The 27,152-nt window shown below is 44.1% G+C and overlaps 1 protein-coding gene across 9 annotated transcripts in view; it reads left to right on the top strand.

Moving 5' to 3' along the window:
- Prom1 (prominin 1) overlaps positions 1-27,152 on the top strand; it is a 108,068-nt gene that overhangs the window by 18,331 nt on the left and 62,585 nt on the right. For all 9 annotated transcript variants that reach the window (XM_052734860.1, XM_052734863.1, XM_052734858.1 and 6 more), the window contains one exon: positions 24,507-24,562. In XM_052734860.1, the coding sequence (XP_052590820.1) occupies positions 24,507-24,562 (56 nt within the window). The remainder of the gene's footprint in view (positions 1-24,506; positions 24,563-27,152) is intronic.

Raw genomic sequence — 27,152 nt, 5'->3', positions numbered from 1 at the left:
TTGCTTTTATTATGAGTTAATTGAAGTTCCAAAATTAGTGTTTCTGATATAAATCACACTCACAATGAAGCCTTTATAATTTTAGGTTTCTTTGTTTTGATTTCTTTGAAGTATAGCAAAAGCAAAAACACTTACGGTTCAGAGTTCCAGATTTGTAGTTTATTTTTTCCTCATACATCCAAGTCACTGGCCTTTATTAAGGCTTTATATTTGATGTGTGTGTGTGTGTGTGTGTGTGTGTGTGTGTGTGTGTGTGTGTGTGTGTTGCTGGGAATTGAACCTGGTGCCCTCCCATTGAGCCATATCCTCATCTCTTTGACTTAGTTTTTAAGCACTCAATGTCTTCACATTCATGTTTCTTCACTTCAGGAGATATTCATTCACAGCACATGAACAACTCTACTTATTGTTATAAAACAAGCTTGTCAGCAAACTCAGTGTCATAGGCTGAATTTTACCTACATGACCACAATTTGTGTATGGAAGTCCTAATCCCCAGTACCTCAGAATATTACCTCCTTTGCCAAGTAGAGTCATTGAAAATGTAATTTATGGTTGGGATGAGGTCATACTAGAGCAGGCTGGGAGTGGGGAGGAATGTGTGTGTGTGTGTGTGTGTGTGTGTGTGTGTGTGTGTGTGTGTGTGTGTGTGTTTGCATGTGTGCTTGTGTGTATGTGGGTGCTCATATCTGTGAGTGTATATGTGGAGGCCAGAGATCCACAACGAGTGCCTTCCTCTATCTTTCTCCACCTTGTTTTCTGAGACAGAATCTCTTGCTGAACCTAGAGTTTGCTGTTTGAACTAGTCTGGCTGGTCAGTGAGCTCTCAGGATCGTCCCATGTCTGCCTCATCTGAGTCACAGATGTGTGCTGTGCCTGGCTCTTATCTGGGTGCTTAGGAATCTAAATTCAGGTCTTCGTCTTTGCACTGAGCCATGGTGTCTGTCCTTTCAGAGGAGAAGATCTGGAGACAGACACGGGGAAAATGCTATTATCTAGGTTGCTGTGTGTTCTGTGATGAACAGGAATAGACCCAGCATTTATACTGGCCTTTACTAGCTCCTGGAGTGTAACTATCCTGGTAGGAGTGAAGATACTGGACAAACTTGTGCCCCTCTCTTTGGCTATCAAGTCATTGAAACAATGGACCTAAAGAAACTGGAACTGCCCCAGGAGTCTCCAGCTGGGAGAAGGAGAAGGCTGAAGCCCAGGGTCTTCAGAGGGAGAACTTGTCTCCCAGGAAAAGATACACACAGGCTGTCAGATACCTTGCCATAGAGACAGGGGCCGACAGTGATGGGTCACCCCACTGTGACCAGGACTGATTAGTTATGCATATGTCCTGCCTTCTGTTTAAACTCTAATCTTACATCAGGACCCAAGCTGTACTTTGAGGGTCACTGGACCTCTTTGTCCCTCTTCTTCCCAATGCAGTTCCACTGAGTAAATCTCCGTTCTCTGTGTTTTTACTATTACTTGTCTGTTTAATTGGAGTACTGAGGATGAGTGGCCAAGCCTAGTTTGTTGGGGCTGCCAGGGCCTCAGCTCTGACCCTAACAACCCCAGTAACAGAGAACTTTTAAAGGAAAAATTAACACCTTTCGTTCAGTCTTCTTTGTCTTCTTCTCCTTCTTCTTCCTTCTCCTCCTCCTCCTTCTCCTCCTCCATCTTTTCTATAGTTTGAGACAGTGTCTCCCTTTGTGCCACAAGCTTGTCTTAAATCCACTCTTTCTTAGTTATGTTTCTACTGCTGTAAAACATCACAGTCAAGGCAACTTATAGAAGAACATGTATAATTGGGCTTACAGTTGCAGAGGGTTAGAGTCCATGATGGTGGAACAAATGCAAGGCACCTGGAGTAGTCGAGAGCCCACATCTTGATCACAAGCAGGAGGCAAAGAAAGAACACCCGGAATGGCACAAATCTTTTGAAATGGAAAAGTCCACCCCCAGTGACACACTTCCTCCAACAAGGCCACACCTCCTAATCCTTCTCACCCAATTTCACCCACTGGGTCCAGGTATTCAAACATGAGCGTATGGGGGGCCATCCTCATCCAAATCATCAAAACTATGTAGCTCAGGTTGACCTAGAACTTTTGATCCTTTTGCCTCTGCTTTCTAATTCTGATCTTGTGCCACCTCAACTAGCCTGACTGAGTCTAGTTTTAGTTAATACTTTCTAATTTTAGAAGTTGAATTTCTTTTTATAGATTTTGAACTGTATCTATTTCAATTTGATTCTTATTTCCTAATAAATGCAGTTAAGTCAATTTCTGCCCCCCCCCAACATCTGGCCTTCATCCTATAGATATTGAAATGTGATATTCTTATTTTTTTCTAGTAGTTTATTATTTCAGTTTTGATCATCTATTTTGCCTACTTTGACTAATGCCATTTGAGTAACTTTTACCTTATTAAAAAGTTGTGATGAGCTGGGAGTGGTGGCACACACCTTTAATCCCAGTACTTGGGAGGCAGAGGCAGAGAGATCTCTGCGTTCAAAGCCAGCCTGGTCTACAAAGTGAGATCCAGGACAGCCAGGGCTACACAGAGAAGCCCTGTCTCAGAAAAAACAAACAAACAAATGAACAAAAAGTTGTGATAAAGACTAAATAGTTGGTATATGGCCTATTCATTGAAAAATGGTGATACCTTCAACAGCATGTCCTGAAGTACACATCACACAGGCTTTGTCCTGGGCCGTGAGCTGTGTGTGGACTTCCTTCGCATGCCCCTCTCCACATTCTCTCTCCTTGCTGTCCTCTGGAACTGCGTGTGAAACTTGTCCTCTTAGGATGCTGTAGAGGCAGTTGCTGGTTGTGCGTCAGAAGGAAACAAACCAAGAAAACCAAAGTGGCTTCTTTCCAGTCTTTAGAGTGTCTTAAACAATTGCCCTGAGTAGTTCCATGTGTCTGCTGCTGGGAAACTGGAGAGCACTTGGCCCCTTTAACCACCAGGCTAGGCCTTTCTGCTGGGGCCTTCCTCATGCTTTTCTTTTCCAGCTGGTTCATGCGGCTGGGTACCCTGGGGTGGGCCAGTGTTTGCCTTCACGGGACTCCCAGATGTGCTTCGATTGGTGCCTGACCTGGCTCTTCGGCCCTTTCCTTTATTTCTTTCTTTGTCACCTCTGGAATCCCAAAGATGATCATGTGATAGTCTGTTCATATTCAGTCTTTCTCTAGCAGGAATCTGTAAGTTCCTGGGTCAGGGCTTTACAGTGTCTCAAATGGATGTTGTTAGTGATTGAATATGGCAGGTATTGAGCCAAAGGCTCTCTCTGTATGGTCTGGGTGAGGGGAGAAGAAGAGGCTGTGTATGTTTTAATATCCTCTTAGGAACTGGCTGACCCAGAAGCTCAGCCTAATGAGATTTGGACATGAGCGTCTGGAGGGTAATTGAGCAAGACATGTTGAGGGTGATGTTCCAGGCCCACTGACGTTGTCTCGCGTTTCTTTAAAGAGCCATCCCAAATACGACTTGTACATGGATAAAGCTAAGCAGAAATAAATATGTGCTTCTGACGTTCAAGCCAAATCAAGTTCCCTGACTTTGGAAATGACAGCTTCCCACATCCATAATACAGCAACAGGGAGCCCAGTCTATAATACAGCAATGGGGGTGGGGGGTGGGGCGCAGTCTTGCTGCAGGTCAGTTTATCCACATGGAAATTGAAACTGTGTGAGGAGTATGTGTTCTATCTGTCCCCTTCTGTCTGGCAGAACGGTCTTCTCCCAATTGAGGCGATCACCCATCTGGATCATGGCGCAGGTCGGCCTTCAGCATGTGTAGCAAAGACTGATGGTTACACCAGCTGGTCTCCCCGCTGTTCCCGAGACTTGCTGAGCATTCCCCTGCCTCAGGTCCTGTGTACCTGTGTTTCCCTTTGGTTTCCCTCCAATCTTTTGTTCAGATTGCATGCCTTCAGACCATGCCCCTACTCTCCTTCCTTCATGTTTCTTCATCTCGTAACCCTAATATTACAGTGGTACCACCTTCTCTGGGGTTTTACTATCTGTGGTTTCAGTTATCTATGATATAAAGTTTTTAATGGAAAATTTCAGATATAAACCATTCATAAACTTTCAGGTTGTGTGTTGTTTAGTGTAGTGTGATGAAATCTTGTGTCTTCCTGATCCATTCTGCCCAGGACATGAACCATCCCTTTATCCACAGTATCCATGCTGTATAAGCTATCTGACTGTTAGCCATCTCTGCTGTCACACTTATTGGTGTGGTGCCGGACAATGCTTGTGTTCAAGTAACCCTTATTTTCCTAAATAATGGACCTGAAACACAAGAGTAGGAATGCAGGTGGTTTTATTGCAGTAATGTGTTATAGTTCTGTTGTATTATTAGTTACTGCTCATCTCTTGCTGTGTCTAATTTATAATTAGGTTATGTGTATAAAAACATGATCCCTAGGGTTTATTACTATATGTAGTCTCAGGCATCGGGTGGGGGGTCTTGAGACATATCCCCCAAAATAAGAGGATAATACCTGTACAGTATTTGTCCAATTTATTTCTCAGAATCTAAACATCTTATGGGAAGGGCTCTACTGACTTTATTCATTTAACTTTATAGTCCTGTATCCACAGAGCCTGGTATGGCACCTAGAAATTATTGAAAGCTTAGTTAACATATTACTGGATGCTCAGTAAACATTTCTGCTCACTTATGAGTCTGTCTCCAGCCATTCTGTCCTGGCTTGCTGGACTGCAGCCACTCTGGCCTTTTAGTTTCCAGTATCCATGTGAGCTTCTTCCTGACATTGGGGGCTTTTGCACGAACCCAGCCTTCTGTATGAATGTATTCTCCATTCTGTATGAATGTATTCCTCTTTCTGTATGAATGTATTCCCCTCAGTGAGTGGGCATTTTCTTGCAGAGCCGGGGTAGGCAGGTAAAGTGGGTCCCGGCAGCAGCAGAGCAGTGATTTGTTCTGGGAGCAGTCAGCTGCTGGATGCAATTAGGAGCAATCCGAGTACCCGGAAACACTGAGGCCGGCTCTCCAGCAGCACTAGCGTCCCTCCTCACACTTGAGTCCTTCCTCCTCTTTCTGCGTCTTCACCTGAGCCCCTCTCCCCCATCCGTGTTCACAGAGAACAGGGGGGGATCACATGAAAACTGACCCCGGCCCCTCATTTCATTTTAGTTTTACGCCAGGGTTATGCAGGCAGCGAACTTTTCATTGCCCTTCGGATATGTACCCCCAGTCATAAGATGTCATCTTCAAAGGTTCTGAGAGACTCACAGTCCATCAGGAGGTCTGTAACACTTCATGTGCTGATTGTAACACACATTTCTGATAACTATGGAGGGGGCCATTTTCCCCAGTGGTTACTTTCCCCTTTTGAGGAGTTTATCTGTGAAAGAGTTTTGTCTTCTTCTACAGAGTTCTTATTTTTATTTTTATTTTTTTCTGTTATTAGTGATTTCTGCACAGCAGAACTTTGTATAGAACTCTCTGCCTCACTTGCCCACTGAGAACGGGCACTAATTAGGCCTCTTGGTGTGAGGGAACTTGTCATTTAGGGGAGATCATAAACATCCGGTTGCTTTCTTTTACAGAAAACACAAAGACTCTGGGAGATGAAGTTTCCTTACTTAGGGCCATACCACTGATGTCAGCTAATGGGACAAGAGGTGGGAGGGGGTGAGGTGTCAGGGTGTGGGAGGCGGGTGTTGGGCTCTGGAGGGCTCAGCACATAGACGCAGGGCATTTCCTACATCATTCCCAACTGAATTCCTGGTGCTTAGAATACACTGGAAACTCCTGTTACACTGAAATGCTTTGTTGACTCCAGAAGCTCGCCGCTGAACTATTTCTTGTGATGTTATTGATCTCAGGCACAGCAGACCTATCTACTTTATTTCCATTTTACAGAAAGTATATTTCCTATAAGATATAAGGAAACAAATAAGAGAGGGTATATGTTTACCTCTAGATAACTGTATATATTTGGTCTGCTGTTTTTCAAACTATTGTGTTGTTGGTTAACGGAGTTTAAATATACCAAATTCCCACATAATATGCAAATCAAGACATGACCTAGAGAAAAAAACAGGCATCTAAATTCATCAGGTTTTGAAACATTTACCTATAGATCTCCCCTGTATGCAGATTATCTAGAACTCTCTGCACTTGAGGATTCAATAATAATAATAATAATAATAATAATAATAATAATAATAATAATACACATGAAACTTAAAAAAAAAAAAAAAAAAACGTTCTGCATTTACAAGCCAGCCTGAAAGCACACGCAGAGGTTTAAAGAAATCAGGTTTTATCTGATGTTGAAGGCCTGGGGTCTTGACGTTCAATGATGATTTGCAGCTGTGTTTTAAGTATGTAAGAAGCTTTTGATTTTCCGTTCCACCCCATCCACCTTCATGGCTTAATAAGGAAGCTGAGGGGAAAGGCATACAGAAACAAAGTGAAAGAAAACCTAAAATTTAAGATCCATGCTTATATTTCTAGATTTCTGTTGTTGTTGTTCTCAAAGAAAATACTATAATCCCACTGAGACAATTGCTAGTTTCTTGGATCTCATTCACGTCTTGTCTAGGGCATGCAAGTTTTCCGGAGCACTTGGCACAGATGCATAGCCCTGAGTTGGGGCTATGGGATTTATGTGGGAGAGAGAACATTTTCTTCCTTAAGGAACGAGCAGTCTCCTTGACGGCAGAAACAAGATGTATTGACGTTAAATAAGTAGTCTGTGTAAGACAGTAGATTGTTAAATGACCCAAGTAGGTAATGAGTTATAAGTATTTGATGTTAGAGGAGTCAGCCATGCAGCTCAAGTTTAACTTAGAAGAACAGAGTGGGTACAATTGATGGAAGTGTAACATTGGTAAGCCTGGGGGCAGGGGTGTGTGTGTGTGTGTGTGTGTGTGTGTGTGTGTGTGTCTGCTTGAGGGCCCAGATGTGCCTGGATTAGAGTGGCTTTGAAGGACACATAATTACAACAATTGTCTGCTATGTTCTTTCTGTTTGTTTGTTTTGAGGCGGGGTTTCTCTGTGTAGCCCAGGCTATCCTAGAATTCACTCTGTAGACCAGGCTGGCCTCAAATGCAGAATCAACCTGCCTCTGCCTGATGAGTTATGGGATTAAAAGTGTGGGCCACCACCACCCAGCAATCTGCTGTGTTCTTATTATGTATTAGGCATCTTGCTAAGGTCTTATGTTTTTAATGACGCATATTATCATCTCCGTTTGACGGGCTCAGGAAAGTTAAATAATTTACCAAGCTGTACCAAGTATACCACCCAAAAAGTCAGACATGAGACTTGAATTCAGAGTTACTCAGTTACAGTGACTATAGTTTGTTATAAGCAGTGACACTGTTTAGGAGGGAAAGGGAGTGTTGGCAATGATTAAGTCAGGACAGTGACTGTAAACCAGGACTGTCTGCGTGAACCAAGTTGTAATCCCTCCCCCACAAAGCCTATACTCACTTTGATTGGAGTTGGCAGGCTATGGTCCCATTGTAAACAGCTTAATGACAACGAAGGGAGGCAGTGGAGAAGGCTATATATGGGCTGATGTATCTACGAGTGCTCTGGAGTAGAAGGCAGAGGAAAGGCCAAAGGAAGGTTAGCATGTGACCTCATTAAAATCAGTCAGCTGTGACGAAATTCTGAACTGGATGACACAGTGTGAGGGGAATAATCTTCCTCTAACTTCTGACTGATAAGTTTTAAGCTTCTCCAAAGAACACAATGCATTCTCATACACCACTTGCCTAGGTAGAAAATGCCCTGGGATTTCATAGTTATCTCATCTAGCTTGATAGCCCTGTTTTGTCCTCCCATGTGTCTGAAGAACCCAAGGCAAAGCAAGCAATCACTTTGCAAGCATCACCTCATTTCCCTTCAACCTGGACAGGCCCTTTGAAAGAATGTGAGAGTTTGTACTGTCGTTATCATCCCAGAACCATCGATAAGAACTGAGTTCTGCTATTAATTTTTACATCCACGCTTTCTCACTTACCTCCTGATTGGGTCTCGCTTTGCTTTAAACCAGAAAACCAGCAAACAAGGAAGGAAACCATAAAACAGAATCAGAAAGTGTTGAGCCTGATAAACCAGGGGACTGGCTTCACAGGCTAACCAAGCTGAGGGCAGAGCTTGGAGGACTGTGTCTGTCACTTCTCTGTTCCCTGGGACAGACTCCCTGACATAAACAACCTAAGGGAAGAGACGTTTAGCTCAGCTCATAATTCAGCCATATTCCATGGCAGGAAGGCAAGGTGGCTGGAGTTGGTCCTGTTAGTGGCATCAGGTGGCTGCTTTCTCACATCCTGACAGATCAGGAAGAGAATGCCAGAGCTTAGCATTCTGCTTTTCTCCTTTTCATTCCATCAGGGATCCCAGCACACGTGACGGTGCCACTAACTTCCGTGGTAGGTCTTCCTCCACGGGTAGTCCTCTCTAGAAAATTCCAAGGACAGTAATATATTAGGTGTCAGGTTGACAATAAAAGTCGCCATGACAGAACAGGGAAAGTGATTGCAGGGCAGACAGAAAGAAGCCCAAGACCTTGTTTCCTTAGGACTCCAGCTGCAGTTTTCAACTTTTACAGCTTTTCAACAATAGCTGAGCATCTTTACCGGGACTCCTTGTTGGGATGTTTTGCCTCATGGCTTAATGCTCCAGCTACAGTCATCCTTCTGTGTCAACAAATGGAAATGTGACTCCCAAGACATTTAACATGACGTTAGCCCTTTCATCAACTGCACAGTTCCTATTTATAGTTCTCAAAACTTCCCTATAATGTCCTTATCATTTTAACCCAAATGAAGCATTTTGAAAGGGTCCTACTGCATTATGTCCCCCATGGCTTGTCACGTTATTAGTGTAATTAAGTTTGATGTTTGCATAAGATGATTAATATATATTTTACATTTTTATTTATTGAGTGTGTGTGTGTGTGTGTGCTCACATGTACACAGTGGAGGTCAGAAGACAACCTGTGGGGATTGGTTCTTTCTTTCAACCATATGGGTCATGGGGATTGAACCTGGGTAATCAGGTTTGGTGGTAAGGCAAATGCCTTTACTGTTAGGCCATCTAGCGGGCCCTCCTAAAATTTTTATACATTTTTTGCAGAGTGTGATGGCCCATGTCTTTAATTACAACAGAGCAGATGGATTTCCATGAGTTAAAGGCCAGCCTGGTCTTTACAGTGAGTTCTAAGTCAGCCAGGGTTACACAGTAAGAAGACCCCACCTTAAAAAATTTAATGTATGGGACAGGCATGGTGGTGCAAGCCTTTATTCCTAGCACTTGGGAGCAGAGGCAGGTGGATCTCTGAATTCCAGGCCAGCCTGGTCTACAGAGCAAGTTTCAGGACAGCCAGGGATATACAGAGAAACCTAGTCTCAATAAAATTTATATAATATATATATATATATATATATATATATATATATATATACATACACATGCATGTATACATATGTATATTCTATAGCTTTTGCCTTCTATATCTTTCCATATGCTATCCTGTTCTTCAACAGTCATTGCTTTTTTAGGGTCTGTAGCTCCCTGTTCCTTTAATCAGTCGTCACTGATACTGTTTGGACCTTGAGTGTCCCCCAGAGGCTGACATGGTCAAAAGCTTGGTCCCAGGGTAGAAAATGATGGAGGCTTTACCAGTCCCGGCTAATGCTGGGTCTTTAGGTCACTGGCGGTCATGTGCCTGAAGGGATCTTACAACCCTGGCTCCTCCCTTTCTCCTCTGTTCTGTTCTGTCACCAACCACCCCGATGTGCTGCCTGGTCACAGCCACAGAGCCAGAGCCTCACCATGGGCTGCAACTGCCACATGAGCCAGAATAAAACCTTTTCCTCTCTCGGGCAGTCTCTTGGGTAATTTTTAGAGTAGTAGAAAACTGACCAGCACAGTCACTGCTGTGGATGGAAACTGGTGGTTTTCCCCTTTCCCGCCTTTCTGTTGTGTCGAGAGCATTCTAGCACTGTGTCTCAGGAACGGGGGACCCTCAAACCTCAGAACTGTGAGTATTCTAAGCAGGGCTTGGGATTCTGGAGTCTGGGAGAATGAAGGGAATGAGGCTGGAGGCCTAGAGCTCTGGAAACCACAGGAGGGAAAAGACCATGTGTGACTGGTATCCCAGGAGGCCTTCTCAGGCTCAGATACCTCAGTAGTCGACAGACTCCGGGATCACACACCATTTCTCTTCAACCCCACACGCTTTCACCTCATAGTCAGTACAGGGGTCTAACGGACCCATAGCATCCTTCTGAAGTTGGTTTCTTTCTGATCTTCCCTTTCCCTCTCTTCTCTTCTCCCCTCCCCTCTTAGTCTCTCCTTCTCCTTCTTCCTTTTTCCTCTCCTTCTGTCCCCTACTGTGACCTTTCCTTGTCTCCTTCCTCCCCCTTCCCTCCCTACTCACTGTCCTTCCCTTCCCTCTTCCGTCTTCCTGCTTCCCTTTTTCTGGGAAGGAACTCATGGCCTTGCATACACTAGGCACACATTCTGCCGCTGAGCTGCATCTCCAGCACCCTTCTGGTTTTGTGTTTTGTTGTGTTTTCATGACATTGAGGAACTAACTTCCTGTAGAACTGATTCAAAACAAATATGATGGTGTTAGGTTTACACCAAGAAGCCCAAGAAGTTGCCACAGGACCACCAGGCTCTTAAGAATCCACATCTGGTTCTAAGCAAATGTGTTCTCAGCACCAGGAGGAATAAGCAGTTGGAGGATTTTGTTTAGTGGCTCATGAAGTGGAGCTTCACTTCATCTCTAAAGACAAGAATCATCTCATAAAGACTGTCCTGGGTCAAAGTCACAGTGGCTTTGCTGTTGGTCGCAAGGGAGGCTTGTCAGGAGTCTGACTCTCAGAGCACACCCTGGGGAAGAGTCACTTGTCCCACTTGACAGCCTCCGAAAACCCATCAGGCACGGACTGCGTCTCTTCCGATCTGCGGCCTTAGCACCCAGTACAGACTCTGAACACATTCGGGCCGATTAAACATTTTCGAGAATGACGTTGGACCATATCATTGTATGTGTGAGGGACTTTACAGCTGGAAGGGGGAGTGATAGCTTCATCTGCAAGGTTTCGGGGAGGATTCTGAGAGACGGCCACTGTCACTTGCGATCCTTCTCATCACAGTCCTAAGGTAGCACCGAGTCTCTTCTTATTGTAGAGGTGAAGAAGTGGAGCGGTGTCTGGGCAATGTCTGTCATTTGACACATATTCCAACCGGTCGCATGGCTTGTTAGTGCTGGAGGCAGAGCTGGGAGTCAGTTCTGGCTCAAGGCATGTCACGTGCTCTGCTTCCCCTGCAAGCCTGCGTGAAGCATGCAGCTTGGTAGGTGATTGTTGGTGCACAGCAAGGCATCTAAGACCTCTGGGGGAGTTAGAGCTGAAGGAGGGCCAGCAGTCCCCTAGGATAGGGACTTGGGCACACCAGGACAGGTGCTTACAATCCTCAGAAAAATTTAAGTGGACTGGTGTATGGTTAAAATACTGCCCGCTCTGTCCTTCCCTCTGTCCCATCTCCATCTCCATCTGGATGGATTTAAAGAGCATACATTCCTCTTACTCAGCACAGCTGTGGTTATCACTGTCACTTGGTTAGATGTCATGGCAAATGGCATACTTTATGCTGAGAGACTGTGAGGATTGCTCCAGGTCACCTATCCTGCGCAAGATACGGTAAAATCTGATTTTACGCATGCAGGAACCAGAATCGTAATCATATTTTTTGTCAGGAATTGTATTATGACATTTTGTTTTCAGTTTGAAGTTGGGCTGGATATAGAAGACTATGCCAATAAAGTTATTTTAAAAATTAAAAACTGCAAAAAAATGTCACATGACCTGGCAGTATGTATAGACCCTCTACTCTTTTCTTAGCATAATACACTTTGTCACCCAGAGGCCCTTCTCCCGTTCTCACTGTCAAGCCTTTGTTGCCTATAACAGAATGGATTTCCATGATTCACAGTCTCACAGCCTCGTCATTAAGGTCACGTGGTCTCCGGTGCAGATCAAACACATAACTGAAACCACATGTTCTTCAGAGGTCCTCCAGACAAATTTTTCCCCATGAAGAGTAAAAATAAAGGCTGGAAGTGGAATTATCCTCTCTAGGAATTATCCTCTCTAGGCATGTTTAGAGGAGGACGAACACGTGGGAATCCATGAGTACACTGGCAGTGGTCCTTAACTTCCTCAACCCGGACTCACCGTGGGTTGCTTTGCCAGAGCCCCTGACAGCCGGCTCCCATGCAGCTCTTCCGTAAATTACAGAAACCCCTCAGTCCTCTCTGCTTATCTGAGAGGTAGCTATGCTAAGGATTCCTAGCTCCAGGAGACATCAGAAACCTTCCAAAGGCCTGTATAATATCACAGCTTCCTTTGAAGGAGGTAGAAATGACTCAAGTGTAGACTAGTAACAACTTGGCTTGGGTTAGGCACCATGCAGAGTGGGCCTAGGTAAAGTAAATCACCATCCATGGCTTTGTGCGAGCACATGGTTGGCAGAAGCTAAAAGGGTCAGATTGGTCCCAGATGATTTCACAAGCAGAACTTCCTCTATGGTCATTTTCCTTTATTATCCACTATACTAACTAGTTTTAGTCAACTTGACACAACCTAGAGTCATCAGAGAGGAGGGAACCTCAATTGACAAAACGCCTCCATAAGATCTGGCTGCAGGCAAGCCCGTAGGACATTTTCTTAATTAGTGATTGATGTGGGAAGGCCCAGCCCCTTGTGGGTGGTGCCACCCCTGGATTGGTAGTCCTGGGTTCTATAAAAATGTAGGCTTCCCAAAGGGAAGCCAATACGCAGCACACCTCCATAGCCTCCAGGTTCCTGTCTGGTTTGAGCTCCTGCCTTGGTATCCCTCTATATATACTGTGATCAGGATATGTAAGCCAAATAAACCCTTTTCTTCTCAACTTCCTTTGGTCCTGGTGTTTTATTGCAGCAAGAGTAGCCCTCAGACATTCCTTTAGGGTATCTTGGTTAACCAGTAAAAGCCAATGCCCATGGAGAGGCTCTCCAGCGAGTGAAAGGTGAAGAACTAAATAAGGGCATGAGCTGACATTGTTCCCACTGCTTCAAACTCCTAAGCTGAAGCAGTATTCCTGCCTCGGCCTCCTGAGTGCCAGGACTACAGCTATGCACTGTTGTACTCTGTTGTATTTCAGAGAAAGGGAAAGAGGCTCTGACCAATGCCATTATGAGCTTAGAAGTGGGAGCATGCACTTTGTAAGTCTGATAAACCTGACTCAGCTTCTAAATATCTGAAGCACCCATCTCTTTATTAAAAAGCAAACCCAAGAGTTAGGTTGATGTTGGGATTTGGTTGTTCTCACCCAGGCATTTTGTCACACAAAACTGCAAAGTCCAGTAGGGCTGTGGCAGGGATTCAGACTGGCTTACTTTAGCTGGACTGGCCATAGGACTTGGGAGTCCAGTAGCACACACATACACCATTGTAAGTGATGGCAGACATATTTAACTTATCAGGACTGCTGGAAGATGACATTGACATTTCCCCCAGTTCCTCAAAATATCACTTAACTTTTTCAGCAACTTATTTCTTTAGCTCTGTCATTTCCAATGGAAATCTTCTTTGAACTCAGTTCCCACAAAGCAGAGATCAAGATCATCATCAAGTTCAGCTCTTTTCTGAGTTGAGTGTCCCTTCCCACCCTTGCACTGCCTGAGATGTGGATGCTGCCCTTGGCTTGGCATAGAGAAATCACATTGTCAAGAGATCAGCTGTTGGGGGGAAGGTGAGGGGGACAGGAGGGGGGAGAACAAGGGAATCCGTGGCTGATATGTAGAACTGAATTGTATTGCAAAATTAAAAAAAAAAAAAAAAAGAGATCAGCTGTTAAGAGCACCGGCTGCCTTCCAGAGAACCTGGTTTGATTCCCAGCACTTCAATGGCAACTTACAACCATCTCTAACTGCAGTTCTAGAGGATCCAATGCCCCCTTTTGACCAATATAGGTATTGCTTGCACACAGTGAGCATACATACTACGTATATATGTATACATACATGCATACAAAACCAGATGGATGCAAGCCATTCTTCACAATATTTGGAGAGTAGGGTGGAAGAGTATAGAGTTCAGTAAAAGCCTGACCCTCTCAAATCAGAGCCAAGTGATCTCGTCTCTGGATGAGTATAATTGGTCAGTGCCTCTGAAATAAATTTTTAAAGTTAAAAAAAAATAGAGTTTTCTATTAATGATGGTTCACTTTCCTGCTTTGAAACGGGGCTGCTCTGAGATGTTCTGCTTGGTCACACCTGCTGCCCCATAACTGTGGTGATACCCCTGCAGGCTTCACAGCAGGCAGGGAAAAAAACGATCCGCGAAGAGACTGAAATGAAACTCGGCTCAGCCTGATTTTATTGTAACCAGTGCTGGACCAGGACTTCTAGAGTCTACCCCAGATCATTTTACTTTAGACGTATTTAAGCACAGCACGATTTTTGATAAAAGTATTCAGATAACAATTAACTCAGCCCCAGGTGTACAGCAATTTAAGACTTGTTTACGTTGAGATTCCTTACAAAGTACGTCTGGCTTCTTTCACAAGAATGGGTACTGTTGACTCAGAGATAGTGTCCAAGATTTAGGAACTTGACTGAGGTAAACATAACGCCTGTGGTGTCAGGATTGGCCTGGCCCTAAGATAACATCGAAGTCACTTAGGCTGTTGTAAAGCGCAAGTAGATTTTATGGTCTAAAAGCAGTGCTCGAGATTTAGGGGGAAAGTTTTGATTAATTCTGGGAGATATGGCAGAGCCTGTCTCCTCAGACAGCAAAGGATCACCGGGTTGTAAAACTACATCATCCCTGGCATTTTAGGAAGAGCAGTTGTACACCTCATTCCATTGAAGGGGTAAGCTGTGTGTTTAACTTCCCTGGCCTCCCCAGTGCTTATCTGTGTGTACAAGGCCTTTTTTGCTCTCTACAGATAACTATTCTCATGACGACTGGCAGCCAGTTCCAACAGAGGTAGAGTTTTCTGTATGTCCTTTAGTCAGGCTAAGGTATGCGGTAACTTTATCTAACACTTGCCTGTGTGCATTTATAGACAGGATTAACATTGAAAATTAGCTGACTATATTTAGGTGCTAGAGATCAAACTGGGGCTTGAGCATGCTAAGCATGTACTTCGTCACTGTGTTTTGCCCTCAGCCTGCAATTAGTTGATAGTATAGATGGGCTTTGTACAGCAACTGGAAAACCTTAGGAGAAAAAAAAAATCAGACTTCTCAAAGGAGGAAGTTCTATGTCAAGATGGAACTTGGCAGTTTTGCATAATGAAATGCCTGGGTGAGACCCATCAAATCCCAACATCGACACTGGCCTGAATGTTCAGCCTGCCCTGTGGATTTCAGGCTTGCCAGCAGCCATAATACCTTAAAGTTAATCTCTGTGTTCCTGTCTCCATCTGTAGACAAGCACCTCTGTCTCTCAGTTCCCTTAGTCGGTTTGCATTTCTGGAGAATCCAGATGGAGACAGGCAGTTCTGTACAGTGTTTGGAGATTAGGGTGGAAGAATGTTGCCTTAGTTAGCATTTCTATTGCTGTGAATGAACACCATGACCACAACAACTCTTTTTTGTTTGTTTGTTTGTTTTGGTTTTGGTTTTTGTTTTTTTGAGACAGAGTATCTCTGTGTAGCCCTGGCTGTACTGGAACTCTCTCTGTAGACCAGGCTGGCCTCAGTCTCAAAGATCGATCTGCCTCTGCTTCCCAAGTGCTCAGATTGGAGGCAGGAGCCATCACCACCCTGTGACCACAGCAGCTCTTTTAAAGGAAAACATTTAATTGGGGCTGGCTTACAGTTTCAGAGGTTTAGTCCATTATTCTCATGGCAAGAAGCATGGCGGTGTGCAGGCAGATGTGGTGCTGGAGAAGGAGCTGAGAGTTCTACATCTTGATCCACAGGCAGCACAGGAAGATACTGTTAGACACTAGGCTTGACTTGAGCTTCTGAGACCTCAGAGCTCACCCCTCTCATGACACACTTACTCCAGCAAAGCCACACTTAGTCCAGTAAGGCCACACCTCCTAATAGTGCCACTCCCTATGGACCTATGGGGGCCATTTTTATTCAAACCAGTGCAAGTGTAGAGTTCAGTAAAAGCCCATCCTCTCAAGTCAGAGAGTCAAGTAAACTGGTCCCTTGAATCTCAACTATGATTGATGAATGCTTCTGAAGCTCCCACTGTTTGGCATCTCGGTGAGCCTGTGAGGTCATGCCCATTTCCCTTGGGTCTGTCTGGTTTGGAGGTGGGGCAGGTGGCATAAGTATGCCTTTATTTTATGTCTGTGCTAGGGATCAAACTCAGGACCTTATGCACACTATGTAAACATTCTTCCTATGAACACCCCTAGCCCACTAATCTACCTTTGCCAAAGATGTTATCTTATTCATGTGTGGTGTGCCTGTGTCTGAGCACACGTGCTCAAGTGATACGGGGCATGTACAGAGGTCGAGGGACAGCCTCAGGTGTTGGTCTCTGCTGTCCATGCTGGCACAAACTGTGCTAGCTGATTTACAGCCTTTTAGGGATTCCCCTTGTCTCTGCGTCCCATCTCAGTACAGGAGTACTGGGATTACAGACACACTGCTGTGGGGATCCAAAGTGCTTTCCCCACTGAGACAGCTCCCTACTCCCACAGGTGCTATCTGATTACCTCCAGTGATGACTCACTTTGCATCAAATGATAAGCAATGAATGTGCATACATATATGCATGCCTTAAGTTAAAATTCTAGGGTATAGCTGGGCAACAGTGGCACACACCTTGAATCTCAGCACTCAGAAGGCAGAGGTAGGTGGATCTCTATGAGTTCAAGGCCAGCCTGGTCTACAAAGTGAGTTCCAGGACAGCCAGGACTGTTACACAAAGAAACCCTGTCTTGAAAACAAAACAAAACAAAACAAAAATTCTAGGGTGTGATTCACTTCTGTTGTGATGAGTCTGTCAGTTACCACACACCTGTACTGACTGAATGAAAATTTAAAGATTTCCAAGCAATCAACTGACTTTCTAAACTTGAAAAAAAAATAAATAGTAAACTGAAGCTACCTATTCAACTAATCAGAAACATTTTTTGTTTGGAGTAATGAGATACTTTCCTGTTGGAAGTTTTCATTTTAGAATTCTGAGTCAGGAAGAGCAACACACATCAACATAGAACCTAGCAAGCTGAGACCTATAGTGAGACCACAGGAGAGACCTGCATTGAATTACTTTTGCAGAAATCCAAGATCCTTTCCCCCAGGCAGGCTCTGAGGGAAGTGCTAGTGACCATGCATAAGCCGCACAGGGGGTTATTTTTGCATCAGTTGGCTCTATCTTGACTTCAACCTGCGTTCTCCTCTAGAAAGGGTCTGCAAGCTGGTGCTCATAGCTCATCTTATGGGCCATTTTGTGCACGTCACTCTTGGAAATGGCATTAGTATCAGGCTAACCTCAATCGCCATCTTCCCAGGGTAACACTGTTAACTATTTAGCAGTACACACATACTTGAAACAGTGGTTTATTCTGGTTATGAGCATACATGTTGCAGATTAGGAAAATCTGGTTGGTGGTAGAAAAGCTTTAGAAGGTGTATGAATGTATGAGGCTGCCGGGGGTGGGATGAAGCTTCTTGGAGCTTTGAAGACACAGGAATGAGAATTGGGTGGGAGGAATATTTTATAACTAATCTTTTAAAGTGATTTTTATGGTTGTCCATGGACTTTTTAATGCATTCTTTTGTATGATTCCATGAGTTCAGATCTTGAGTGAAGATGACTTTTGAAGTCTTAGTTTACATTTGGGCTGATCTGTTGGCGTCACCAAAGTCTGCATGCGGCACATCTGCCTATACCATCTTCTGAGAGAAATGAGGGTTTTTCTCAGCTTTGCTTTGTCAGGACTGGCAGAAAAGTTACAGATAGAGGAGGTCTCTTAGAGCTAGTGACACAGTATCACACTCTAGATAACTTATTAAGAAAAGTTTAGTTTGATTCTTGGTTCTGAGTCAAGGTTGAGTGGCCTCAGCTGGAGCTGGCCTTCGTGCTGGCAGAGAATGGAGTTGAGGCAAGATGTCCATAGCAAGTGTGCTTGGGAACTGAGTCCCAGTCACTTCTTAGAGGTCCTTTTTCCTAACATCACTTAATGGAGTCGATTTCAACACAGATTTGGAAGGAGACAAATCATATTCAAACTGTGACAAGAAGCACACTGGAGGAAAGGCATGACGGGATACAGCTTATTTAGTTAGACACAGTGATGCCATTTACCACAAGCCTCAATTTTAGTGATTTTTTTTTTTTGGGGGGGCAATTGGTCGTTTTAAAATTGTGGGGTTTTGTTTGTGTGTGTGTGTGTGTGTGTGTGTGTGTGTGTGTGTGTGTGTGTGTGCACCATAACATGCATGTGGAGGTCAGAGGGCAACTTGTGGAAGTTGGTTTTTCTCCCTCTAGAATGTGAGTCCCAGAGATCAAACTCAGGTCTTCAGGTTTGGTGGTAAGCACTATTGTCTGTTAAGCCACCTTATCACCATCCTCTCTTTTCCTTTTAAAGACATCCTCCCACTCTTTAGCCCAGGCTGGCATGCAACTCACTGCTTAGCTCAGGATAGCCTCAGTCATCTTTCCTCCACCTTCCAAGTGCTGTGATTACAGGCATGAGTAGAAATCATTTGTTTCTACAGGCTCAGGTTCGACGTAGCTGGAAAGTAGTATGTAGATTCTAGTTTGTCTCCTTGAGGTTCTACCATGCTCCTGGGTTCAGAAGTTTCTGTGGAATCCATCATACTCAGCAGAGAGAGGAGGAACGTGGTCAACGATGAAGGCTGTGGGAGGATATAGAAGCCATGCCCGGAAATGGCACACACATCGTACATCTTTTCACATTCCACAGTCATAATTCATATCATCAGCTGCTGCCTAATGGCAAAGGACCTGAGGAACAGAGAAGGAATGTGGGCCTAGGGAGAAGAGGCCACATAGCAATGCTGCTGGGTGCTCATGCTCTGCATCTCTCCAAGAAGAGTCAGGGAAGGAAGAGCAGAATGCTGAAGGCATCAGAGTGGTGGTGAAAGATGCTGGCACGCTGATGCACTAGGTTCAACACCAGGTTATGCTGAATCCATGTCTGGAGCAAAATACCCTTGGTCTTCCCCTTTTGTACAATAGCAGCATTTCCAGGAAGTTAACTTTTGGGAGGTAGGGTGTTTATATTGCTGTGAAGAGACACCATGACCATGGCAACTCTTATAAAAGAAAACATTTAATTGAGGTAGTGGCTTACAGTTTTAGAGGTTCAGTTCATTGTCATCATGGTGGGACATGGAAGCATGTAGGCAGGCATGGTGCTGGAGAGGTAGCTGAGAGTTCTACATCTTGCAGGCAGCAGGAAGTGGACTGAGATACTGGGCATGAGTTGAGCATATATGAGACCTCAAAGCTCACCCTCACAGTGACACACTTCCTCCAACAAGACCACATCCACTCCAAAGCCACACCTCCTAATAGTGCCACTCCCTTTGGGGGAGCATTTTCTTAAAAGCCACCTCATGGGGGCAGTACTGACCATTAAACAGCCTTGTGCATGCTAGGCAGGTGTTCTACCACTGAGCTGTATCCCCAGCTCCCATTGTAGTTTTTACTTTGAGACAACATCTCCAAAGGTTTCCTAGGATAGATTTGAATTTGCTCATTGTCTAAGTAGGCTTTGAACTTGTGATCCTCCTGCCGCATCTTCTTGAGCAGCTGGAATTATGGGGTTGTGCCACGAAGCATGACTGCATTAACTCTACTTAACTTACCTATCTGCCTCTCATCCTCTCTGGAATATGGTCTGAATGGGGACAAAATGTTGGATTTCTTTTTAAGTGCCCATGGAAAGCCTTTTCTGCCTGCAAAGAAATATGTTTTAAATAATAATTTAAAACACATTTACAAATTTATTATTTGCAGGTCTTTACATTGTACTTGAGTATCATTGTATAATATACATGTATATTATATCATTATAAGATGGATACTTATAGTGAAGTACGAATAAGGCTTTCCCTTTGATCAGCAATGATTTAACACACAAGTTCTAGTTTGAATCATCACCTTCTTCTCCATATATGAATTCTAGAAAGATGCCTAAAGTCTAACTCCCAGGGTGTACCCAGGATCCATTTGGCACAATTCTCTGGTGATGCTTCTTAGTCTCTTGCCTTGGAGATTGAGGCAGTGGCTTCAGGCCTACATCCCCACCCCAGAGACAGGGAGGAGATAGTGTATCTTACTGGCTGTAGCTGGATGGATTGAAGTCCAAAACAAGTGCTTTGGCCTGAGGCTGGGATATGCAACCTGCTCAGTCCAGAACCTTTGACAGTTATTCTGGTTCATAAAGAGGCTCCTGTTTGTATTTGTCCGAACTTAACAAGTTTGGAACTAAGCTGGAGAATTTTTAACATTCATTTGCTAATTAATTTAAAAGTAATGCTTTGAATCCCCTCCAAACCAGGCATGGTTTATATACCTGTAAACCCAGCATGGGTGCGGGTGGGATGATGCAGGAGGATTCTGTACTAAAAGAGTCTCTTAGTCATTCCTGTAATTCTGGGGATTTTTCTTTGATATTACCCAAATTGGGTAAGTGCTCATCTTTTAGGCTGTTTTCAAGGGGATGTGAATGAATTTTGATGTATTCAAATCCATTGGTCCATCTCCCACCTTGCCACAGAGGGCTTCATAAAAGTTTACGTTTTCATCTGAAAAGTGATTCACTGAGTTTCTCAAGTCTTCTGATTCTGACATATCTCATTGTAAAACTAGTATGTTTGTTTTACATGAATGGGTGTTTTGCCTGTAAGTATGTCTGTGCACCATTTGCGTGCCCACGGATGTCCACTTACTGACAAGGAGACATTGGATCACCTGGAGTTGTAAACCAGCATTATGGATGCTGAGAATTGAACCAAGTTCCTCTATAGGAGCAGTCAGTGCTCTTAACTGCTGAGCCATCTCTTCAGTCCCAACATACTTCATTTTTAATATGTCTACTAATCATAACAAGCAGGCTTATTAATGGGAGTTTCACAAAATTCTAATTTTTCCTTCAAAGCTCCATTTCATCATTGGCAACATGTTGTGTCATTGGCTTTTTTGAAGCTGCAGGCTGTACCCCTGAAATTTAGGGAAAATATCTATGAGACACCCAAATCAGAGTAAATGGTTTTCAGTCTTTCAACAACAACAAAAAATGGTATTTCATGAAAAGGTGACTAGTTTAGCTTATAGCTGACTATTAGTATAGTGTTTTTTTTCCCTCAAGACTTGGTACCACCATAATGTGGTATGCAGAAAAGAACAGTCATGAACGGTCTCCATTTTCTTATACAGAGTAAGTAAAAGATGTGAACTTATAGATCAGGGTTTAATGAATGTGATGTTAATGCTTTATGAAGAATGCTTTGCATGTTGCATGCACTTTGTAATGAATGATAGTAACTGGGAACATTATTAGCTGCTTGTAGTTGGAGTTTTCTCCAGTCCTGCTCCGGCCTGCAGCCACTTAGACCCAAGTAAACACACAGAGACTTATATTACTTATAAACTGTATGGCCGTGGCAGGCTTCTTGCTATCTAGCTCTTATATCTTAAATTAACCCATTTCTATAAATCTATACCTGCCACGTGGCTCGTGGCTTACCAGTACTTTTACATCTTGCTTCTCATGGCAGTGGCTGGCAGCATCTCCTGACTCAGCCTTCTACTTCCCAGCTTTCTCCTCTCTGCTTATCCTGCCCATACTATACTTCCTGCCTGGCTACTGGCCAATTAGCATTTTATTTATCAATCAATCAGAGCAACACATTCACAGCATACAGAAAGACATCCTCAGCAGCTACTGCTACTTTGCTTTGTACCATGTCACCAGCCATCACCTGTAGCTAGAGTTTTCCTGCCTGGCCCACAGTCAGGACAAATCTCTGATACCCACCAGTTCCACAGCCACTCAGACCCAACCAAATAAACACAGAGACTTATATTGGTTACAAACTGTATGGCCGTGGCAGGCTTCTTGCTAACTGTTCTTACAGCTTAAATTAATCCATTTCTATACCTTGCCACATGGCTCGTGGCTTACTGGCATCTTCACATGCTGTTTCTCATCGTGGTGGCTGGCAGTGTCTCTCTGCCTCAGTCTTCCACTTCCCAGCTTTATTCTCCTCCTTGTCCCACCTACACTTCCTGCCTAGCTAATGGCCAATCAGTGTTTTATTTATTGACTAATTAGCAACACACTTGACAAATAGACCATCCCACAGCAATCACCTGCTATTGTTTCTGCACTTTAGTACAAATGCCAACCTAGCAAAAAGGCAAATCACACCTTTTTTCAACCTGGTAGTCCTGGCCATATCTTGGGGACTCTAAGGGTGTCCCAAATTATACTTGAAGACCGTCTGGCTTAGTCCAGTAAAGACCCAACTTTGTGTATGTAGTAGGGCTCTCAGACAGCACTTTTTATTTTATTTTATTTATTTATTTTCAATGGAAAGTTGAATGAATATTACACTATAAAACAGCAGTCTTCCACATTCTATTTGAGATGGATTATAATCTGTAGTAACAATAGAGTACACCCAGACTCAGGATACCAATTTATTGGTTGATATTAACGCCTAACCCTACACTCTAATAGTTGAGACTTCTCCATCCCCTTTTACCAGTGAGGTTGCTTGTGGAAATTAGTTATTTACCTAATATTAGACATTAAGCAGGTGAGAGAGCTTGAGACCACCTCTCCCTCACATCGCTGTATATGTATGTATATGTAGGAAGGCTAAGGGTGGTGAGTGAGGCTGTGTGTATGTTCATGGGCATGCATGCCCATGATTGTGAATGCACATACATGTGCTCGTGGAGGCCAGTGGATAATCTTGGCCATCATCCTCAGGAACAAACATCCACTTCTTTTGAGACCAGGTATCTCACTAGGACCAAGTTCTGCTAGACTGTCAGCCCAGTGAGTCCCAGGAGTGGTCATGTCTATGTTTCCCCAGGACTAGGATGCAAGTGCATGCCAGTCTGCCTAGCTTTTCACATGGGTGCTAGGGATCAAATCCAGGCTCCCATGTTTGTGTGGTAAGCTTTTAGCAACTGAGCCATCTAACCAGCCTCTGGACTGCTTCTTCATTCTTTGGAGGTGACAGGTAGACTTGGGTCTTTGAACATGTTCTGCTCTGCTATTGTGCTACACTCCCCTCTAAACCATATCAAGAGCCCTGTGACCATAGCTTTGTAAATGTATTTGAAGACATAGATGACCATTAATTTAAAAATTTTAATTAATAATGGAAACTCTTCAGTGAAATTCTACCAGACACCTGAGTAATGTTGAATGACTGCAGGGGAAGGAGACTGGGAGGTGGGGCAGCCCGTAGGTAGTGGGAAGGAATGGACTCAGCTTGTCAGAATTCTTAGTCCTGTTCCCACAACACAGACTTTATACCTTGGTTCGGGGCTTAGCTGTGCACAGGACAAAGTTGTTTTCCAGAAAGACCTATCAGGCTCATGTTAGTTCCAGCAAGTGTCTGAACAGCTTTGTTGTCATGGGTGTCTTTTAGTGGTTGGTATAGGCCAGGGTGAGGCAACAGGTGGAGCACCAAAGCTTGGTTGGGCATGAGAGACAGTGGGCCTTGTGATGGGATGGGAGAGAGCCAATTCAGAAGGGAGACCTGGCCCTGGCCTAACTTTCCCATCCATCACTGTGGGATTCTTTGGCAAGTCCCTCACTGTCTAGACCTCAGTTGTCTCAAATCACGCCTCGGTGGAGCTTCAGAGGAAGCCATGGTTCTTGTCTAGTTTCGGTCCAGAGCTTGTAATTTGAAAATGCCCACAAATGAGCATGGATGGAAAAGTGAAAACTTTTCATAGTATTTTCGAGTTTTCACACATTGCCTAGAGACAGGAGTAGAGATTTCTCATGTTAACAACTCTCAGGTCAGGCTGACTTTTAGGACTCCTTTGTAAATATTGCAAATAATGGAAATAAGTTGTATTTGTGGTTACAAATAAAAACTAGCAACTTCAGGGCCAGTGGAATGGCCCTGTGGGTAAGGGCATTTGCCACCAAGCCTGATGACCCAAGTGTGATTCTCAGAGCTCATGCTGGTGGAAAGGGGGAATTGACTCTTGCAAGTTGTCCTCTGGCCTCCACAGTGTGCTACTGACAGATAAGCCCCGGACCTTGTCCATATGGTGTACCTCTCCTGCCATTGTGCTACACCCCCTCAATAAATAAATGCAACTTCAGTTAGGCTCATTAGCTTAATTATTTACCCACCTTAGGAACAGGACTATCAATATAAGGATGCTGTGTCCACCTAAAATAATTTGTGTGTTTAATAGACCTATATATATGCATTGTATACTTTTTCTGAAAAAATAATTTTGCTATTTTGTATTTTTTTTAATTTGCAGATATGATCAGAAAACTCATACAGAGCAAGTTTGACTTCTCAGTTGATTCAAAGGAGGTAATCTTTTGTTGTTACTTGTTATTAAACATAGCAAATATGAGAAAAATCATGTTTGGCTTGAACACAGGTCTTGAAACAACCACTATTTTTTCCTGTAATTTGGTTACTTTTTTGACTAAGGATTTTTATGGAATACTGTCTTACTTTATAGATCCCATTTGAGTGGCAGCAGAAATTTCAAAATGGGTGGTTGAGGAAAAACAAGTTATGTGTCATTGGAAAATTTCCTGGAAAGAAATCCTAAATATTTTGTTGTTTTGTTTTGATTTGATTTTTAGCTAAGAGGGGGAAACTCCCTTAGCAGAATTGCTTGAGAATTCTTAGACACTAGACTCAGTGACAGGGGAGGTTGTTTTCGAGAACAGTTCGACACTCTGCAGCTTCGTTCCAGCGCTCATTGCTGGGTTTGTTGAGCGGCTGTTAGGTGTGCATACGGGTGGAATCAGAGGAATGGTGCAGATAAGAAAGGTTGTTTTTGGACAAGCCGGGCAGGATCTTACAGTTTCAGGGCAAAGGGCAATAAGGAAATAAGGAGGTCTGCAGCCACATGCAGAGAAGCAGAGAAAAACAAGTGATTCTGAACAGAAGGCCTGACTACAAGCAGTGATTCCCGGCAGAAGTGGAGAGGACAAGGGGGTGGGCAGGGGAGGAGGTGGTTCCGGGAGTGCTGGGCAGGGAGCCAATCGGGTGAGCACTGAAGTCAGATGTGGAAGCCATGAGCAGCTGGTCCAGAGAGAAAGAAAAGTGACCCAAACCAGGTCATGGGAGGTGAGAGGTTAGGTTTGCAGAGAGCATCAAGGGGTCTCGCTGATCTCTGCTGATCCTCCCCCGTTTACTTCTGTGACCTAAACAGAAGAACTGATTTTGATTTTGGCTAGTTGTAAGTGTAAAGCCCAGGAAACACACAGACACGGTGTATGGAGAGTGGCGGATGTAGGGTGATAAAAACCAGGGAAATGTGTTTGTCATAGCCTTAAGCCCTCAGCGAGGTGAGTAGGGCATGCTGCTCTTGCCTGTTCTGCTCTAAGAATGGTGCCAGGGGAGCAATGAGACAGCCAGCACAGGTGTGAATGTCAATGTCCACTGCCCCAATCGGCTAGTGAGTTCAGACCTTGTAGTTAGAAACAGCCGCTTCTCAGCCTCAGTTTGCGATAAGTGATAGCAGGAAAAGGGTGATTGGAGATGCCAAAGAGGGAAACTGTTTCAGAAGCCTTTTTCATCAGGCAGGCGGGCTGATCGTGGGACGGCGGAAGCGGGAACCCCATTGCCTTCTGCTCACTGCCCTGCTAGGACTTTGCAGAGCATTCTCCTTGAATGCTCTCACATCATTTTATCCCCAAACTATTGTCCAGATTGGCTCACATCTCTGGACAAAGTACAATGACTGATGCTTTCCATGTATCTTGAACATTAGCACACCTGACTAATCTGGTAGTCCAAATGGCCAGGGTTCTTCTGGGAATGGGTAGGAATGGGGGGACATGACCTCACTTGGGTCCAGGTCTGGAGACTCCTGAGAGTGCTTCAGTTACCTATTTGCCACCTCTTCAGAGGGTGAAGACACACTGCTTGTCAGGACTCACACCCTTTTTCTGCAGGAGGAAAGCACACTCCCGGGATCTTGGAGGGCATTTAGAAGAGAGTGCACTGCAGGAATCATTGGGTTTTACTGTCTGGAATAGGCTCTGGTCAGTATCCATCATGAACATCAGCTCATTCGGAACACGATGAAGCACTGATGGCAGGGTCACCCTCATGTCACTTGCTGCCGTTTACCTTCTAGCTTTTTTCAAAAGCATCACCAAGTCCTACTCTCTGCTCATCCTCCCCATAAGGTCATTGAGATTCAGTGTGGCGTTAGTAGCAATACTGTGATGTTCCCTGAAGACTTTGATACTGTTCTTCAGGGCGGGCTGGTTACTGGTATTTTTAAAAACTCCCTAGATGGTTATAATGGGCAATTGAGTAGAGAATAATAGGACACCACAGTGTAGAATCAGGATTTTAACTGCTGTATAACTTAGAAATAAATGTATCCTGTACGACAGCTAATTTGGAAAGAGTCTAAGTCCATGGAGGTGTTTGTTGTTACCCTGTCAAATAGATCAGGCAAGCTGACTCTTGAGTTGGAGGAATTGCAAAAGAGTTAGCCATTTGTTATAGCTTCTAAGTAGAGTGACCTTGCTACATCCAGTGTGACCAGCCACAATAACCAAGTGAGGACATATTTCCCCAAATTACTCAGTTGTAATCACCATATGAGGACTCCCTTAAAATACAGATACCTGGCCTTCCCCAGACCTGGACTCATGTACTATAAGGGAAGAGGAGCCTGGAAATTAGTTACATTGAGAGGTCCTTGTGGTTGGTAGAGAGGTGAGTGGTATCAAGCTTGTGACTCACCCAGGAAGGCAGAATGGGACTTGTCATGCCTCAGGTGACCCTTGGGAAAATGTACATCTGAACTGTCCCAACCCCCAACATTTTCAGTGCTTTGTTTAAAAATTATTAGAATCATGAACATTGTTCTTTCAAAGCTGTGAAGATCTGCCCCAGGTAAGGAACAGTTGGCATACGTTCAGATTTC

The sequence above is a fragment of the Peromyscus californicus genome, unplaced genomic scaffold (genome assembly GCF_007827085.1).
Source record: "Peromyscus californicus insignis strain IS unplaced genomic scaffold, ASM782708v3 Scaffold_13__1_contigs__length_99412109, whole genome shotgun sequence".
Classification (NCBI taxonomy): domain Eukaryota; kingdom Metazoa; phylum Chordata; class Mammalia; order Rodentia; family Cricetidae; genus Peromyscus; species Peromyscus californicus.
Note: the sequence above shows the minus strand (reverse complement) of the source record. Positions and strands in the feature narration are given on the sequence as shown.